General features: G+C 38.9%; 2 protein-coding genes and 1 long non-coding RNA gene across 3 annotated transcripts; 1 reads left to right on the top strand and 2 right to left on the bottom strand.

Moving 5' to 3' along the window:
* Positions 1 to 251: 251 nt before the first annotated feature.
* LOC140803363 (acetolactate synthase 2, chloroplastic) lies at positions 252 to 2,650 on the bottom strand. Its single transcript, XM_073159220.1, has one exon. It carries the CDS (start codon positions 2,569 to 2,571, stop codon positions 595 to 597), a length of 1,977 nt encoding a protein of 658 aa, XP_073015321.1. The 5' UTR covers positions 2,572 to 2,650; the 3' UTR covers positions 252 to 594.
* Positions 2,651 to 4,456: 1,806 nt separating this feature from the next.
* Positions 4,457 to 7,312, bottom strand: LOC140803922 (uncharacterized). The gene is made up of 2 exons (XR_012111983.1): positions 7,075 to 7,312; positions 4,457 to 4,697 (listed from the first exon to the last, which is right to left on the bottom strand). It is a non-coding gene; the product is annotated as an uncharacterized lncRNA (long non-coding RNA).
* A 12,025-nt stretch (positions 7,313 to 19,337) lies between these two features.
* Positions 19,338 to 20,536, top strand: LOC140802879 (uncharacterized). The gene is made up of 2 exons (XM_073158498.1): positions 19,338 to 19,633; positions 19,762 to 20,536. The coding sequence occupies exons 1-2, from the start codon at positions 19,338 to 19,340 to the stop codon at positions 20,534 to 20,536; spliced, it is 1,071 nt and encodes a 356-aa protein (XP_073014599.1).
* The last annotated feature ends 494 nt before the right edge of the window (positions 20,537 to 21,030 follow it).

Raw genomic sequence — 21,030 nt, 5'->3', positions numbered from 1 at the left:
CCAATTTTTATTGATGTTTTTTTTTTTGTCGAACATTTTCAAAATTGTAAGCCCTCGGACAATTTTTGAGTTCCTTTACAGCTAAACAGGCTGTAAAATTTATAACCGTGGAATAAAGGACTTCCACAAAAGGATAGATGGAGTCATTATTCTTGTCCTGAACTTCACTTATGCCAATTATATGTATGTTTGCTCATTTAGAGCGCATCATTCTTCTCAAGTTTTCACCTAAAAATGTCATAAAGTACAAATGAAACACAAACTGAAAGGGATTTATTCAATCACATAGTTACAGACCAAAAAGAACCTAACAGGCAAGGTGGTATTGATAAATCATAACTCATAGATGCACCTGATTTATAGGAAGACTTCATCAATGCCTAGCATCAGCGATATCGAACCAGCTTAACAAGACAGAACATCATGCTCAAATATAAGCAAGAGATCCACAAAACACACAACCAACTATAAATAGAAACAGCATATTAATCTTACAAGACCAAAACATAGGATATGACTAACACACGGATCTCCTTCTCCTCACGCCTCTACTTTATTATAAAGCATCCATATCCAGCCCTGCTACTTGTGGCATCAATATTTAGTTCTTCCATCGCCCTCGGTGATCACATCTTTAAATGCACCTCCACTCGGGATCATAGGCAAGACGTGTTCTTGATGAGGTACAATTACATCCAACAAGTATGGTCCAGGGGTATCCAACATCTTTTGAATTGCTGCCCTTAGATCATCCTTCATTGACACACGAGCGGCAGGTACATCACAAGCCTCAGCAAACTTAAGCATATCGGGAAAAATCTGAGTCTCTTTCGCAGGATTTCCAAGATATGTATGTGCCCGGTTAGACTTGTAGAAACGATCTTCCCACTGGACCACCATTCCCAGATGCTGATTGTTTAGTAACATAATCTTGACCGGAAGGTTCTCCACTCTAATGGTGGCCAGCTCCTGCACATTCATTATGAAACTCCCGTCACCATCAATATCCACAACGACAGCATCTGGTCTTGCAACGGCAGCTCCAATGGCTGCTGGAAGTCCAAACCCCATAGCCCCCAAGCCACCGGAAGTCAACCACTGCCTAGGCCTGTTGTACTTATAATGTTGCGCAGCCCACATCTGATGCTGTCCAACACCAGTGCTAATGATTGCATTTCCACCGGTCAGTTCATCAAGAATCTGAATTGCGTATTGAGGAGGAATAGCATCACCAAATGTCTTATAACCCAAGGGATACTTCATCTTCTGCTCTTTTAGTTCCTCCCTCCAGGCCGAAAAATCAAGATTAACCTTACCCACTTCCCCTTTCTCCTCCAATATCCAATTCAAACCCTTGAGAGCCGGTTTAATATCCGCACAAAGGGAAACATGTGGTTGCTTGTTCTTACCAATCTCGGCCGAATCAATATCAATGTGAACAATTTTAGCTCGACTAGCAAACGCCTCCAACTTACCAGTCACGCGATCATCGAACCGAACCCCAAAAGCAAGAAGCAAATCACTCTTGTCCACGGCATAGTTTGCATAAACAGTACCATGCATTCCCAGCATTTGCAAGGCCAACTCCTCGTCCGAGCCAGGAAAAGAACCAAGTCCCATCAACGTACTCGCCACAGGAATTCCTGTGAGCTCCACAAACCGCCTCAACTCCTCGCTCGAATTCAAACACCCACCACCCACATAAAGAACCGGCCTTTTAGACTCGGATATCAACCTAATTATCTGCTCTAACAACCTCTCACTAGGTGGCTTAGGTAACCTAGACAAGTAACCAGTTAAACTCATAGGCTGTGCCCAATTCGGAACTGTCATTTGCTGTTGAATATCCTTAGGAACATCAATCAAGACTGGACCAGGGCGGCCAGACCTCGCGATGAAAAACGCTTCTTTCACAATTCTAGGTATATCCTCAACATCCAACACGAGATAGTTGTGCTTGGTAATGGACCGAGTTACCTCGACGATGGGGGTTTCTTGAAAAGCATCGGTACCAATCATGCGGCGGGGAACCTGGCCTGTGATGGCGACGATCGGGACACTATCCAGGAGGGCATCAGCCAGCCCGGACACCAAATTGGTGGCACCAGGGCCGGAGGTGGCGATGCAGACTCCAGGTAACCCGGATGCGCGTGCATACCCCTCGGCGGCGAAGACCCCACCCTGCTCGTGGCGAGGAAGGATATTCCTGATGGTCTTGGAGCGCGTGAGCGCCTGATGAATCTCCATCGACGCGCCACCAGGGTACGCAAACACGTCGGTGACGCCTTCCCGTTCCAACGCTTCCACCAGTATGTCGCATCCCTTTCTCGGCTCATCGGGAGCAAATCGGGAGATAAAAGCTTCTTCTTGTCGCGTATCCCTCTCCGGAGAAGATAGGACGTTACAGATTCGAAGTCCCCGGCCACGGGAGACAAATGCTGTTGCCTTCTGGGTATTACGGGGGAGACAAAGGGCATATCTGGCAAGAAGCTTCGGCGAATTGGATGAAGAAGAGAAAGTGGATTGGTTGCGCATGGCGGAGGAGGTGGAGGTCGGAGCAGCAGCCGCCATTATGGACGGTGGAGATGCACGGCGGCGTTGTATATGTGTGTGTATTAGTAGGGTTGTCTGGATAAAGTATTAAAGAGAGGAAGCACATAGATATCCATATATATATATATTATAAAATTTAGTGGTGGTGGTGAGCCAATTACTTAATTTAATTTTATATATATATAAAAAATTAAATTTATTAATTAATTTATGGTGGTTGAAAAATTTAATACTAGCATATAACCACAATGAGGTTGTGTGCGTCTTATTATAGCCTTCTCTATTATATACGAGGTTGGGTCATTCATATGATACCTATGTCAATATTGTTATTTTTTATATTTTGAAATAATATTTGATCATCCAACAAAAATAAATATCAAGCCTATGTTGAAAATTAAGATGTTTGTATCTCGAAATTCTGGTCAGATAAAAACAAGGCTATAAAAAGCGTGAAGCGCGCTGAAGCACGGATGTCAAGCTCCAAGTTAAAGCGAGATTAGCACAGCCTTAAGGGTGAAAAACGTTTTTATCTTTAGTGTAATTGTAATTATCTCAAACTAATAAATAGATAAAATAATACATATGATAAATTTAAGTCTGATGCATTAATTCTCATTTTTATAAAAGCATACAAATATCAAAATTACAATATTTATTTGTTTTTGCAACTAGATCAAATTAAAAAAATACTAAATATGTGTCGAATCATTATCAGACATGTTTAATCATAATTAAAAGTAAAAAATAAACATCTAAATTATGAACCTAATTTATTATTTTAAAATAAAAAGACATAACTTCAAAATAAAAAAAAATTAAAAATAAATAGATGCGATTAATTGTGCTTAAGTACACTTAATTAAACGTCTTAATTACGTTTAATTAGGTCAAACTACAATTTAACTGTTTTTTTCGCTTTTCTCTGAAGCAGGGCGTTTTTGTCGAGTTTCAAACTTAAGCGGGCTTTTTACAACACTGGATAAAAATCGGATTTTATCTTTTTGAGAATGAGGATCTTCAGATAATAGGTTAGAAGATTAAACGATTTAGCGTTTTTCTTAAAAAAATATATAATTGGAGGTTTTTATAATAATATCGAATTGAATTCATGGATGTGAGATTTGATATTAATTTAAAATATATTACATTGACTCAAATATTAATAGTCGATGATTTATTTATAATCCAGTACTATAATTTTAAAAGCTTATCAACAATTTAATTCTCTCTAGGGTTGCGACTCGCATAAGAGCTGGCCGCCTGTTTGTGCAGGGTTTGATTCGTATGATCCTTGGATTCATACGGTGGTTCTCTGATTTCTAGTATAATGGATCCGAGTGAGATTTCCTGCCTAGTGAACGAGATGAAACTTTCATGCACAGATCCGAAGGAAATTGTGAATCTTGAAGAAGCGGACGTCCGGATAGGGGAGGAACGCTTATCTCGTTGTCTAGTAGCCAAAGTCTTCGTGTCAAAGACCATTAACTGAGAAGCTTTTAAGCAACAGATGCCTCGCACGACACAGACTGAGAGACATGTGATCATTGAGGTGACAGGTGAAAATACTTTTGTCTTTGAATTTTATTCTCAACGAGATCGGAATAGGGTTTTGAATGGTGGCCCGTGGAAATTTTCTCGAAATATCCTAGTGTTTCAAGAATTAATTGGGTTGAGAAATCCAAGATCCATTCTTTTAAAGGAACAATTCAACTCCATAACTGTAACGTCTCACTCATTTTTAAAATTCTACTGGATATTTTTTTAAAAAAAATAAAAGCTCGCATTTTCGAAATAACATTTAAAATGATCTTAAATATTCGACCATAAAAATAGCGTCATTTAAAAATAATCAAACTCATCTTTTAAAATAATCATATTTATTTTAACATAAAAATAGGCATGCTGTCATACTGAAAATATCATTTAAAAATACTCATAAGCATTTGCCAATAAAAATTATAATGGGAAATAAGCGAGTAAAAATCCTAACATCCAAATCATAAACGTGGAAAATTTTCATCTCCTCTCAATATCATAAAATCATAAATGCGCGGAAAACGTGTGGTCCTCGGGTCGTGTCACCGCACCAGTTCTGACTACTCAGAGTTCGGCACCTCCAGTCTCCTCATCATTAAGCTCACCTGCATCACACACGCCTAGTGAGTTTAAAGACTCAACACACCTGTACCAGGAATAACAAGTACATATACGTAGCACACAGCAGTGAAAAATATCATACTCAATATTATATCTTTTCATGAACTTAAAAGCATTCGTGTCAGCAGTAAAAATCATATATGTAAACGTATCCTTTCAAAAAATGGTAATAATCATAGCATGTCATCTCATGTCATCATATACGTAAACGTGTCGTGTAAAAATCATATCGTGTAAAATCATATCATCTCATGTCATCATATACGTTCGTGTCGTGTAAAATCATATCGTATTAAAATCATGTCATCTCATGTCATCATATACGTATACGTGTCGTGTAAAATCATGTCATTTCATGTCATCATATACGTATACATTTTCTTTTTAATTGAATTCAGTTCATTAGCTGTGACTTTCGTATCATCATGTCATCATGTCAGTCGATGGATCCATCTACGTATAACCACAGTACTGGGCGGCGGGGACACCAGCGACACTCTCACCCGTCAACTGGGCCTTGGCCTATCATATCATCATATCATGTCAATGGAAATACGATCGTCGGGCTCCCTCTGGGGCCTTCTCCCGTAAACGGGCTCCCTCTGGGGCCTTTTCCCTCACGATATCTCCAATCATATCATCATGTCATCGTGTCATCGTATTAGTCACAACTAAATCACTTCCTTCAAAACGTGTCATCATATTCATCACTTAATAAAATCATGCATATACGTAATTTTTCCTTTAAACCAAGCATGCAACGTATTTATCGTAATTACATAAAAATCATGAACGTGATGCATAAACATTTAAATCATGATAAGATGTGCTCAGGGCGCTGCCAAGACCAAAATCTCACCTCGGGTGCAAAATGTCCATTTTGCCCCTGGAAACCCCAAAAATGACCGTTTTGCCCTTAGACGTAAAATTTCACGTTTGTGACCTTTTCTTAATTTCATTGACTCTAACATGTCCCAAAAAATTATTTAAGCCTACAAGAATTTTCCCATATTTTTATTTGGCTTAAATAGATGACCTTTAAATTAATCCTTAAATATAACATCTTAATGCGTTTTAATCCCGTATTAAACCAAACCTTAGCATAAAATTTCCAAATTAAAAACTTAGAATTCTAATAATTATTTGAACTTAAATATAATTTTCCATAATTTTATTAAGCTTAAATCTATGCGTTTCAATTAATTCTTTAATTAATGTTTCGTACGGCGATTAAATCCCGGATAAATCCAAAACTCCTTATTTTGCTCTGAAACTTACCAAACTCCTAAAAATATCCCAAAACATATTTAAAATCATTCTTAGACGTAAATTCGAGTCCATTTCATAAATTAACCAATTCTTTTTAAAACTTGGACAGGAGTCCCGACTTTAACCCGAATCGAACCGAAACTTAACCGAATTATCCCCAACTTTTTACCATACCTAATACGCATCTAAAAACTCTTAAAAACCCCAAAACCAGATCCTAAAACCATCGAATCAGGAGCCAGCGAGCTGCTGGAATTCTCAGCACCCACTTTGTATAATCATCTTCCAACACATGGCCCCAACTCATAAATGTTTTAGTCCTAGCTTCTCCAGCACTTAATTGATCGTTATTGCTCACCATTAGGACTCTAATGAACCTCCTAAACTAAGCTTAAACGAGTCCCATAATTCCTGCACAAGCCACGTACAGAAACTTTCAAACCAAACCCACATAAATTTATATCTTAACTATTTTGGTTCTTGCTTCTCTAACACTTAACCGAACTTTATGGTGCACCATTAGGGACCCTAATGAACCCTGCTGGACTCAATAGACACGAGCCTACAACCCCACGACAGCTACACCAGGTCTACAGCCTCTCGCAACTCACACAACCCTTGTTCCTCACGTAGTGCTCTCTATCATCACTCCATTCCCAACGCTCAAGCGACTCTCCTCCTCGTTCCAGCTGTGTTCAAACCTCCCTTGACCGTGGTTCAGACCCCTCACGATCTGTTCCAGGTTTCGGGATGCCCTTGCACAGCCGAGACCGAACCCATCCTCGATCTAGCCCTTAAGCATGCACTAGCGCCCGAAGGAACGGCTTTTCCCTGCATAGACCTGAACCGAGACTCTCTCAAGTTATTCTAACATAACCCTCGACATGAACAGCTCCTTATGACCCGAGATCGGCAGCAGCCCCTTGCACCCAAACATCAAACACGTGATTTAAATGCATAAAATACGGTTTTTCATGAATAAGACGAAGCATAAACGAAGCAACAACGGGTTTAAACATTTTTCATATGCGAGCACACATGTAATAGCATATAATGGCATGAATGATGCAGAAAGAAGGATACAAAGCGTGCCTTTGATGTTTGATGAACAAAAACGAGACGAGGGAGACACCGGGAGAGTTTTAACGCAAGAACAAGCCAAGGTCGAAGCTCCTTGATGTTGCTGCTGAAAGAAAACGAGAGAATGGAGATACTTAGCGTGCCTTGGTGAAAGTTCTTGAACAATGATAGAGGAGCCAACCACCGAAGAGACTCTTTGCTTGAAGGAGAAATGGTACCACCGAAAGCTTTGAAGCAGCAAGTCACTAGAAAGTTGATGATTGGAGGGAAGTGTCGGTTGGTGTTTTTCAAGAATAGAGGCTGGTGGGAGTGAGGGTGTCGGCTATTATGAGGTGGGGTAGTTTAGGTTTAGTTTAAGTATAGTTTATGTTAATTAATATATGTGCTAATGACCCTCAATTAAAATAAAAAGGTTTTAAGATGAATAAGTTTAAAAATATGCCCATTAAATCTAAACACACTCCCGAAAAATATTTCGTATTGGAAAGTTTTTGAAATTATTAACCGAACCCTAAAAAATTCTCCCAATTCGATAAAATTTATGTATCGTTAAAAATTAAAATCAAACGGATAAAAATATCCAATAAATTCTAATTCATGAAAAACATCTTTAAAACATCTTATATTAATTAATAAAAATTAATCGTGTAATAAAATAATTTTTCCTGAAAATTCTCCGGTATCTGATCTTCGTTTGAGCGCGAAATGAAATTTAAAAATCTATAATGCATGAACCTTTAAAATTTCATGAAATAAATCCTATTATGCAATCATAATGTATAAAAATAATTTGACACAATTTAATAAAATAAACATGCATTTTATGCTTTAAAATAATTTAATAAATACCAAAGAAATTTAATAATTTGCATGCATGTGGTTCACGTGGACTTTTAAATTTTCGGGACGTTACAATCTCCCCCCCTTAAATTGAATTTCGTCCCCGAAATTCGTTTATCCTCAATAAACAAAAAAGTTTAGACTCTTAATTCTAGAATCCCAATATTCCACGCTTCCACTGCGCTACTCTGATAAAATAAATGTTAAGATGTCCTTACATCCTCAACCCTAATAATATTTGCCTACCAAAATTCTCGATTTCGAATCACAAATCAAAATGACTTAGGGTGATTTAGTTCTATTCTACTATGGTCTCAAACTTCCCAATATTAGAAATGATAGTCCTAATTTTTATTGCGTCTTACTTTTCTTATACTATACCAATAATGTTCATTGACTTATTACATTGTATTTATGCAGTTTGACCTAAGAAATCTTAGCACCAAAATTTACTGATCGACTTCTATCCTTGGTATTACACTTAGAAGTTAAACCTTACTTCAACCCCATAATAATATTAACCTAAGATCCTTGAATCAAATCTTGTCTTACGGCACCAAACTTACGTCACTTAATTATTTAAAAATTCATCCCAAATATTAAATTGCTGCAAATCTTAATCCTCGAGTAATGTTAATCCATAACACCCAAAATATACAATATCAATCTTCTACCTAAATAATAAAATCATTCTAGCACCAATTACATATTTAAACTATTATCTTCCCAATTGCAATAAATTTGAGGCCTTAGACTTTGGACTTTTCTCATTGAAACGAATGTCGTATTCTTACGTATCCTCAATGCTTAATTAATTCTATCATATAAAACTTAATAAGTTCTCCTATGATAATGATGGACTAACTCTAATAAATCAACTTCACCTATAACCCATAAATTCTAGAATCTTCATATCAAAATTGTAGATTTCTTACTCTATATATAAAAAAATTTTAATATCCGTTCATTGATAACCTATGATGAACACAACTCGTTTCATTTGGTTTTTATTTTACCCAAAATTTTCGTACGAACACTTATTTCATAAACTTAAAATTCAAGCTTACGCGACCCAAATAATATTAGATAACATATATTCACTTATTCTCAAGTTCCTTAATGACTTTCAAAAAATTTCTTAAAACCATGTGTAGTGACCCGTTCCAGAATCACCTACTAATCAAAAACTAAGCATGCAATTAACCTAATTAACAATAATCAGAGATAACAGCGGAAAAGTCAACAACAAAACCGATTATACAACCCAATCGAAGTCTAGAATAACTCAAAAATAAAAATACCCAATACAACCATATCGAATCAAAACAGTACCGATAAACTAAACCAACCAGCTACTCAACGTCCTCCTCCTGCTCCTCCTGAGCTGTCCAACCTGCCCCGTGGGAATGGGGTGTCCAAGAATAAACAAAACCGAGGACGTGAGCGATAAGAACGCCCAGTACAAAAGTATGAGTATACAAACCTATATGAAATGCACATGCTATGATATGATACCAGGGTAGTCAAGAAACAGGAATCACAAAGGATCTCAAAATGCTCAGTCTAGAGGCGCCAAGTGGATAGTGCCGCGCGGTCCAACCTCTGGGTCACTGCATCCACTACAAGACAGACGTGGACCTAAAATGTCCCGGACCACCGAAGCCCTCCCGACCCGTCGGCCACTGTGTACTCTCGGTGTCCATGCGTCCACAAGACAGGGCTGAGCGGCCCCAAGATATAGCTTATCTCGAAAGAGATACAGCTCAACAGCAAAGGCTATCTCGAAGGAGGTACGGCTCAACATGAAATGCAACGTGCAGTAATAAACGTGACATAATAGCATGCATCATATGACATATATCAATGCACCACATAATCATGCAACACATATAAGAATGTATACTCAACCAGGATATCTCGGATAGTACTTTCGTACCTCTATCACAGCAAGCCTAGCCTTACGCAACACCGCTAAACAGGTCTAGCACAAGCCTACGCATCAAAAGCATACTCAATCAATACTACCATGCTTGACTAGCAAAACCAGTACTCCCTAGTACTACCAAAGGTTTAGGGTTTACCTTCGTCCGTCGACAGCCCTTTGATGTCGATTGCCTCGTAACTCAGGCGCCGCTACGCTACTACTCCTGGCAGCTCTTGGCTATCGCTCGACCAACAACTAACCCTAGAAACCTTCCAAACTCTCCAAAATGAGAGAAAACTCAAGAAATTGGCAAGTCAAAAATGAGAAATCCGAGCACTATTTATAGGCCATGTTCGGATCCTCCGAACAACACTTCGGAACGTCCGAACGCTACGTGTCCAATGGCTCTTGACAGCTCATGATCGGATCCTCCGATCATACACTTCGGACCGTCCGAACATGCACGTGTCCAGCTGCTCTTGACACCTCATGATCGGATCCATCGAACCCACTTCGGACCTTCCGAACTCTTCGGTGCTTCCGAACCATCTTCGGTCCGTCCGATCATGACTCGGTCAAAATTACACATTAAACCTTCTTAATCACCATTACTCCGTTAATTACCCAATTTGGAATTCGGGCTACTACACCATGTGTTTACCTCAATTCTTATATGCGTCTATCAATAATCTAACCATCGATCATACCTAATAAATTTTTTTTTTTTTAGAAAAATTAAATTCCACGAAAGATATAATTTTAACTCTTAAGATCACGATTAAAAATTATGATACATCAAACTTAAATTCCCAAAATTTTGTTAGTTTCCATGTCTAGTCTTATAACCTAACTAACTGATCAACTTTATCTTAAATTGTTATCACTCTAAATTCTTAATTTGCCATAGTATTAATTCACTAACGCTTAAATTTTCAAGCCCAATGTTGATTTATCCTACGAAGCCCTTGATTACCATTCCTTATAACATTATAACCCAAGTATATAAAGGTGCTAAATATACTTCAAGCCTAAATCATCGAAAGTTCTCATCATTTAAATCATTCAGTTCTCACTTACTGCTAAACTTGTCCTCCAAATTTCTAAAAAAATTAAAAAATTACTTCTTACTTTCCTCGAATATTATCCGAATTTGTCCTTAATCTCGAGAATCCAACAATTACCCATAATTTCTTGGCGTTCCTAATTTCATTTTATATGTTTCTAGTAACATAAAGTTAATAATTTTAAGCTTATTAAACCCAAAATAAATTCTCATAACCTCGAAAAATTACTGATTTAACCCAAGTATTCCTCTAAAGTTCGAATTTAATCCTCAAAATTTAAAAATTTGCAATTTGATCCTTAAAATTCTCGAAGATTACAATTTTTGCCTTATAACTCTTCGAAATTTGCATTTTTTTTTTATAAAATTTTCGACTTGGCCTCATTAAACCTTAAAATTCTCAAAACTAAAAATTTAATCCCAAGTTTGGTAAATTCGAAATAGTCCCTTAGAATTTTATTGTTGTACTTAGGTCCTCAAATTATTGGTTAATACAGTTAGGTCCTTAAAATTCTCAATCCATTCAATTCAACCCTTAGGTCCCACTAGGTAGAGCATGTATTCTAAATAAATTCTAAGTTTAATAATTCCAAAGATCCTCGTAGTCTTCGAATCATTATTCCTTGTATAAAATCCTCAAAAATTAACTCAACTTGCAACAACGAACCATCAGTAATTTCTTAGAAAATCTACAAGTTCAAAAGCATTCAAAATTTTCAAGATTAATCTATGACCCATAAGGAGGACATCAGTACTACTGACTTAAAAATCAATATAGTCAAATCGTTATCAATCTCTCCTAAAGCTCAATATTCAAATTCTTAGACACGTCCAATTCCAAACGTAACCAACATGCAATTTAATCAATTTTTTTTTTAAACAGTAAATCCTTAAATCATAAAAGCAGTTTAAACATATACCGTAGATCATCATAAAGCGTAAATCATGTTAATATGCATGTGATAAAAGTAAATCATTTAAAACATTTAAATCCTAAAAACTTACAGACTTGAGGCTTGAAGACTGAGCGGCAGAAGCTGGCGGTGGCACAACCCTATACAGGACCCTTGCTCTGATACCAACTGTAACGTCTCACTCATTTTTAAAATTCTACTGGATATTTTTTTTAAAAAAATAAAAGCTCGCATTTTCGAAATAACATTTAAAAATACTCATAAGCATTTGCCAATAAAAATTATAATGGGAAATAAGCGAGTAAAAATCCTAACATCCAAATCATAAACGTGAAAAATTTTCATCTCCTCTCAATATCATAAAATCATAAATGCGCGGAAAACGTGTGGTCCTCGGGTCGTGTCACCGCACCAGTTCTGACTACTCAGAGTTCGGCACCTCCAGTCTCCTCATCATTAAGCTCACCTGCATCACACACGCCTAGTGAGTCTAAAGACTCAACACACCTGTACCAGGAATAACAAGTACATATACGTAGCACACAGCAGTGAAAAATATCATACTCAATATATCTTTTCATGAACTTAAAAGCATTCGTGTCAGCATTAAAAATCATATATGTAAACGTATCCTTTCAAAAAATGGTAATAATCATAGCATGTCATCTCATGTCATCATATACGTAAACGTGTCGTGTAAAAATCATATCGTGTAAAATCATATCATCTCATGTCATCATATACGTTCGTGTCGTGTAAAATCATATCGTATTAAAATCATGTCATCTCATGTCATCATATACGTATACGTGTCGTGTAAAATCATATCGTGTAAAATCATGTCATTTCATGTCATCATATACGTATACATTTTCTTTTTAATTGAATTCAGTTCATTAGCTGTGACTTTCGTATCATCATGTCAGTCGATGGATCCATCTACGTATAACCACAGTACTGGGCGGCGGGGACACCAGCGACACTCTCACCCGTCAACTGGGCCTTGGCCTATCATATCATCATATCATGTCAATGGAAATACGATCGTCGGGCTCCCTCTGGGGCCTTCTCCCGTAAACGGGCTCCCTCTGGGGCCTTTTCCCTCACGATATCTCCAATCATATCATCATGTCATCGTGTCATCGTATTAGTCACAACTAAATCACTTCCTTCAAAACGTGTCATCATATTCATCACTTAATAAAATCATGCATATACGTAATTTTTCCTTTAAACCAAGCATGCAACGTATTTATCGTAATTACATAAAAATCATGAACGTGATGCATAAACATTTAAATCATGATAAGATGTGCTCAGGGCGCTGCCAAGACCAAAATCTCACCTCGGGTGCAAAATGTCCATTTTGCCCCTGGAAACCCCAAAAATGACCGTTTTGCCCTTAGACGTAAAATTTCACGTTTGTGACCTTTTCTTAATTTCATTGACTCTAACATGTCCCAAAGAATTATTTAAGCCTACAAGAATTTTCCCATATTTTTATTTGGCTTAAATAGATGACCTTTAAATTAATCCTTAAATATAACATCTTAATGCGTTTTAATCCCGTATTAAACCAAACCTTAGCATAAAATTTCCAAATTAAAAACTTAGAATTCTAATAATTATTTGAACTTAAATATAATTTTCCATAATTTTATTAAGCTTAAATCTATGCGTTTCAATTAATTCTTTAATTAATGTTTCGTACGGCGATTAAATCCCGGATAAATCCAAAACTCCTTATTTTGCTCTGAAACTTACCAAACTCCTAAAAATATCCCAAAACATATTTAAAATCATTCTTAGACGTAAATTCGAGTCCATTTCATAAATTAACCAATTCTTTTTAAAACTTGGACCGGAGTCCCGACTTTAACCCGAATCGAACCGAAACTTAACCGAATTATCCCCAACTTTTTACCATACCTAATACGCATCTAAAAACTCTTAAAAACCCCAAAACCAGATCCTAAAACCATCGAATCAGGAGCCAGCGAGCTGCTGGAATTCTCAGCACCCACTTTGTATAATCATCTTCCAACACATGGCCCCAACTCATAAATGTTTTAGTCCTAGCTTCTCCAGCACTTAATTGATCGTTATTGCTCACCATTAGGACTCTAATGAACCTCCTAAACTAAGCTTAAACGAGTCCCATAATTCCTGCACAAGCCACGTACAGAAACTTTCAAACCAAACCCACATAAATTTATATCTTAACTATTTTGGTTCTTGCTTCTCTAACACTTAACCGAACTTTATGGTGCACCATTAGGGACCCTAATGAACCCTGCTGGACTCAATAGACACGAGCCTACAACCCCACGACAGCTACACCAGGTCTACAGCCTCTCGCAACTCACACAACCCTTGTTCCTCACGTAGTGCTCTCTATCATCACTCCATTCCCAACGCTCAAGCGACTCTCCTCCTCGTTCCAGCTGTGTTCAAACCTCCCTTGACCGTGGTTCAGACCCCTCACGATCTGTTCCAGGTTTCGGGATGCCCTTGCACAGCCGAGACCGAACCCATCCTCGATCTAGCCCTTAAGCATGCACTAGCGCCCGAAGGAACGGCTTTTCCCTGCATAGACCTGAACCGAGACTCTCTCAGGTTATTCTAACATAACCCTCGACATGAACAGCTCCTTATGACCCGAGATCGGCAGCAGCCCCTTGCACCCAAACATCAAACACGTGATTTAAATGCATAAAATACGGTTTTTCATGAATAAGACGAAGCATAAACGAAGCAACAACGGGTTTAAACATTTTTCATATGCGAGCACACATGTAATAGCATATAATGGCATGAATGATGCAGAAAGAAGGATACAAAGCGTGCCTTTGATGTTTGATGAACAAAAACGAGACGAGGGAGACACCGGGAGAGTTTTAACGCAAGAACAAGCCAAGGTCGAAGCTCCTTGATGTTGCTGCTGAAAGAAAACGAGAGAATGGAGATACTTAGCGTGCCTTGGTGAAAGTTCTTGAACAATGATAGAGGAGCCAACCACCGAAGAGACTCTTTGCTTGAAGGAGAAATGGTACCACCGAAAGCTTTGAAGCAGCAAGTCACTAGAAAGTTGATGATTGGAGGGAAGTGTCGGTTGGTGATTTTCAAGAATAGAGGCTGGTGGGAGTGAGGGTGTCGGCTATTATGAGGTGGGGTAGTTTAGGTTTAGTTTAAGTATAGTTTATGTTAATTAATATATGTGCTAATGACCCTCAATTAAAATAAAAAGGTTTTAAGATGAATAAGTTTAAAAATATGCCCATTAAATCTAAACACACTCCCGAAAAATATTTCGTATTGGAAAGTTTTTGAAATTATTAACCGAACCCTCAAAAATTCTCCCAATTCGATAAAATTTATGTATCGTTAAAAATTAAAATCAAACGGATAAAAATATCCAATAAATTCTAATTCATGAAAAACATCTTTAAAACATCTTATATTAATTAATAAAAATTAATCGTGTAATAAAATAATTTTTCCTGAAAATTCTCCGGTATCCGATCCTCGTTTGAGCGCGAAATGAAATTTAAAAATCTATAATGCATGAACCTTTAAAATTTCATGAAATAAATCCTATTATGCAATCATAATGTATAAAAATAATTTGACATAATTTAATAAAATAAACATGCATTTTATGCTTTAAAATAATTTAATAAATACCAAAGAAATTTAATAATTTGCATGCATGTGGTTCACGTGGACTTTTAAATTTTCGGGAAGTTACAATAACATTCCATTAGCGTTTATGCATGAAGAATTATTAACAAATCTTGGCCGCCAGATAGGGCAGGTTATTGAGGTGGATCGAGGAGAGAATGGGACATTCCTGGGTCGCTTTGCCAGAATTAAAATCCGTCTAGATATCACGAAGCCGCTGAGAAAATGCTTGTGTATTAGCGTCATGAGGGAGGAAGAGGACCCCATGATTTTACTTGTGTATATGAAAGGCTTCCAGACTTATGCTATGCGTGTGGCAGGCTAGGCCACTCACTTCGAGATTGTGAGGACGAAACATCCAACAAAGTGGAGCTTGGGTTCGGAGCATGGATGAGGGCCTCCTCCCACAAAGGGAATACTCGAGGCAGTAGGAATGTGGGGGTCGAACATGATGGTCCACGAACTGATGAGAATTCCTCGGAAGCATCGGACCAACCAGACTCTCAAGCCTTGATCCACCTAGATCCAGATAACAACGGGAATAGGACTATGACAAACGACTATCAGCCTTAAGATAACCATATGATAAACCAGCCTGTGGTGGGGAGTACGAATATACTTGGGGATATTGAAATAAGGGACATTATGATCACCCCAGATCGGATGGCCAAACAACCACTCGAACAGCCCCAAAAGTTTGGGCAAGTTGAGAAACCGGATTTATCTGATTTGGTAAGTGTTGGGCTACAAACAAATACAAATCCTACAACTTAATCGAATAAGTGGAAAAGAAAGGCAAGAGAAAAGAGCTCGAGAACTCCTCATGCTTCAGACTCTCTTTCTGGTACGGGCGCTAAAAGAAGTGAGCAGGATAATCATGCTATGGGATCTGAGGACTACAATAGCCCCAATAAGAAAAGAGCAAGGAAAAGTGAAGAGACCCTATCTTTGAACGACAATGAGGCGGTGGTTGCGCTGCAACCCCGCCGGGATCCATGAATATAATAAGTTGGAATACCCGGGGGCTTGGGAACCCCCAGGCATTCCGGGAATTACGGCGCCTCGTCGCTGAAAAGTGACCCACTCTAATTTTTATGTGAAACCAAAATGAGAGAGGCTAATTGCAGGTGGTGGAAACATCATATAGGTTTTACATGGAGCTTCATGGTGGATTGTCGAGGACGGAGCGGCGGTCTTGCATTATTTTGGCATGAATTAACAGCTGTAACTATTAAATACTATTCTAATGGACATATAGATTGCATTGTCCATGAGTCAGAACAAGTATGGCGCTTCACTGGATTTTATGGTCACCCCGAGGCACACATGCGCCATTTCTCTTGGGAGCTTCTACAGCGGCTTAAAGACATAGCAGAGGTCAGGGACTTACCATGGATTGTAGGTGGGGACTTCAATGAAATATGTTATGATAGTGAAAAGCTGGGTGTCAATAGACGGGTGGCGAGATAGATGCAATCATTCCGAGAAGCGCTTGAAATATGTGAACTCCAAGACCTCCATGGCACTGGTGAGTTCTATACATGGGTAAACAGGTGAGTGTCGAACAATATTATTTTTGAAAAACTAGATCGATTTGTGGCAAACCTGAAGTGGCGCACGCTCTTCCCAATGGCTCGAGCACGGTCATTGGAATTCTATCATTCAGATCATAGGCCAATTAGCATGAACTTACACGAATCAAGGACTCAACCCCGAGCAGGTAATGCAAACAAGGTGTTGCCATTTCAGTTTGAAAAAGGCTGGTTGATGGAGGACGATTGCAGAGAGGTGGTCGAGCAAGGGTGGGGCAACCGGGATATCAATATGTATATTCTGGAGCGTATCGATTCATGCAAGAAAGCACTGACCAGATGGGATGCTGGGAAGCTACGTCGAGTACCAAAACAGCTGAAAGCTAGACGGGCGAAACTAAATCAGTTGAGAACAAGTGCACAGAGGTCAGAAAATGTCATCTAAATAAAAAGCCTAGAAAGTGAAGTAGAGAATTTAGCCACCAGGGAGGAGATGTATTAGCGACAAAGAAGCAGAATATCTTGGCTCAAGGAGGGATCGTAATACCAAATATTTTCACTCAAGAGCCTCTTGTCGCAGATCAGAACTCACTAACAGGCTTGATCTCAAGCCATGGGGACTGGTGTATAGATAACGATGGAATGTCGACTATTGTACTCGACTACTTTGATTCATTATTCACAATGTCTAGCCCTTCGGAAGATGACATTGGAAGAGTCTTGGACGCAGTTGAGCCAAAAATTGATAATCAGATGAATCAGATACTAAGTGCTCCGTTCACTGCAGATGAGGTAAGACGTGCTCTTTTTGATATGCATCCTGATAAAGGTCCTGGCCCTGATGGATTATCTGCTTTTTTTACCAGAAATTTTGGGATGTCGTGGACATGGATGTTACAGATGAGGTATTACGGGTACTCAATGAGGGTGGCCCACTTGAGGCTTGGAATGCCACGCTTGTCACGCTCATCCCCAAAACAAAAAATCTGATGCTTATGAAAGAGTTTCGCCCAATCAGTTTATGTAATGTTTGCTACAAAATTGTTTCAAGGTCCTTCACCAATCGACTAAGGCCAATTCTCTCCAAAATTATTGAGGAATCCCAAAGTGCTTTTATCCTAGGCCGCCTTATTACCGACAATTTTATAGTGGGATTTGAAGTTCTGCACTGGCTGAGAAGCAGGAAAACTGGTCACATGGGATATGCAGCCCTTAAACTGGACATGAGTAAAGCCTATGACCGAGTGGAATGGGAGTTTCTGCAGCAGATGATGATCAGACTGGGTTTTGAACATAATTGGATTGAGAGGGTAATGAATTGTGTTAAATCTGTCTCATATTTTTCAGAATAAACTAGGAAGTGGCAGGCCCTATTAAACCAACTCTCTGATTGCGCCAGGGAGATCCATTGTCTCATTATCTCTTTGTCTTGTGTGCCCACGGTCTTTCCTCTCTACTGAATGCTTATGAACGCAGAGGCTTAGTCCGGGGAGTAAAAATAACACCAACTAGTCCATCAGTTTCGCACATATTCTTTGCAGATAACAGTCTGGTGTTCTTTAGAGCGACAATGGAGACAGAGGCACATGTGAAGGAGTGTTTATCCACATATGAAAAGGCCTCGGGACAGCTTATTAATTATGATAAGTCAGCTTTATCTTTCAGCCCCAATACTCATATATTGCTAATGGATACGATAAAAAATATCTTGACTATTCCAGTGGTGCATCAACATGATCTATATCTGGGACTCCCGATCTTTTCATTAAGAAGTAATAGACTCCAATTTAAATATCTGACAGATAGAGTGGTTCAGCGAATCCAAGGGTGGGGTAACAAATGTTTCTCTAGGGGGGGGGGGGGGGGGGGGGGGAGGAGATTATAATAAAATCAATTCTACAAGTTATTCCCACCTTTGCTATGTCTTGCTTCAAGATACCCACCCTTGTTTGTGACGATATGGAACGAGAATGTGCGAATTTCTGGTGGGGAGTTGAGAATGGTAAGAGGAAACTACATTGGAAAACTTGGGATTTCCTATGCCAAGCAAAAAGTAGGGGCGGCCTCGGATTCAGGAAAATAGCTGAATTTAACAGAGCTTTGCTAGCCAAACAATTATGGCGCCTCATTCAATACCCTGATTCTCTAGCTGGTAGAGTGTTGAAAGGACGATACGTTTGATATGGTCCAGTACTAGAAGCAAGTTTGGGTAATAACCCCTCTTACATTTGGCGATCGATCTTATGGAGTAAAGATATTCTGGTGAAGGGCTTAATCTGGAGAGTGGGAGACGGAAAAAACATAAATATATTTAATGATAGATGGATACCAAGCATGCAAGACCTCTCGGTGATGCAACCGCTACTCTAAATCGCGAACATTCTGTTAGTACATTGATCAAAAATGGCGGATGGGATACGGATTTGATCACAACCAGCTTTAATCTTTACATAGCTGGTGAAATTCTCAAAATCCCATTGGATAACGCTGGAGTACGTGATTCCTTTTTCTGGAAATATGATGCCAAGGGCAGATATACAGTAAGAGATGGATGCCGACTTCAACGGGGGTTATTCATACCTCCAACCCATCAATCGGTACATCCTAATGAAGATTGGTGGTCTTTTATTTGGAATCTATCTATCCCACCGAAGATACATATATTTTGGTGGAGTATCTCTCACGATTGTATTCCGACAAAAAAAATCTCTATCGGCATCATGTCCCGGTCACTGAATCCTGTAGCTTATGCAATTTCTCGATAGACTTCACTAGTCATGCTCTATTCTTCTGCGCTGCAATTAAACATCTATGGAAGAACCCTATGTTTACTCCAGTCCTACGAGGTGGCTCTCACTCTTGCACTTTGGAACTTTGTCTGTGGTTGAAAGAGCAATTATCTAAGGCAGACTTTGAAAACTTTGCAACTCACACATGGACGGTTTGGCGAGAGAAGCAAAATGCTATCCATAGGGAGAAGAATATGGCAGCTAAGGTTTCCTGGAGCATATCTCTTTTATCTGATTTTCACAAAGCCAAAAACAAAGAGCAATTAGTTGTTATACCACTGAAAGGAAATCCAGAGAAGATATGGACACCGCCAAGGCATTGCTCATTCAAGCTCAATGTGGATGCGGCTGTGGACGAGAAGAGACATCATTTTAGTATTGGTGGAGTAGTCGTGACAATCAGGGCGTTTGTTGTTGGCGTTTGGGAAACAAAGAAACCAACAATTATCAGTCGTACATGGAGAATTGTGGCAATCCAGGAAGAAATTCTACTTATCTATGATAAAGGTTTTACCAATGTACAAGTAGCATCTGATTCTCTATTGGCAATGCAAGCAGTCACTACCGATCAAGAAGATCTTGGCTATATTGGACTTTGTGCAACAGCTATTAGGGAGCGTTTGAAGAGACCTGCTATCTTTGATTGCATTCATGTCTACCGATCGTCGAATAAAGTTGCTCCAATATTGCTCGTTTTGCTTTTTCTTCGCCTTCACCTTTTGTTTGATTGAATGGTGAATTTCCCTCTTGGTTGGTTAATCTTGTAATGGATGATTTTGATAAGTGCATTTTACGCACTTATATTAGTCCTATATTTCATATAGATTGTTAGTCTTTTCAGGCGGAATTACGTGTTTTTGTTATTTTTGGTGTGAATGCAGGAACTTAGGTACGACCACGACGTGGGCATGAAAATGCATTAAAATGGTACTCATGGGAAGAAAAGTGAGAAAAACAGGAGCCGAGGGCAAGGCAATGGCGCACATGCGCGGCGTATTCCCGCGCACATGCGCGCAACTGGCAGAAAGAGCCGCGTATATGCGCTCCCAAATCCGCGCACATGCGCGGCCCAAACAGTGTGATTCGCGCATATGCGCGAGTAAGATCGCGCATATGCGCGAGAGTTGCCCCAAGAACATTGGCCGAGAGCTGCGCGCATATGCGCGCGACGCGAGATTCAGAAATAAAAAGGGTTCGGCGTGGATCTTAAAAGGGGTTCCGAAAT

This window comes from Primulina eburnea, chromosome 10 (genome assembly GCF_022965805.1).
Source record: "Primulina eburnea isolate SZY01 chromosome 10, ASM2296580v1, whole genome shotgun sequence".
Lineage (NCBI taxonomy): Eukaryota > Viridiplantae > Streptophyta > Magnoliopsida > Lamiales > Gesneriaceae > Primulina > Primulina eburnea.
This window is presented reverse-complemented; position numbering and strand designations above follow the sequence as displayed.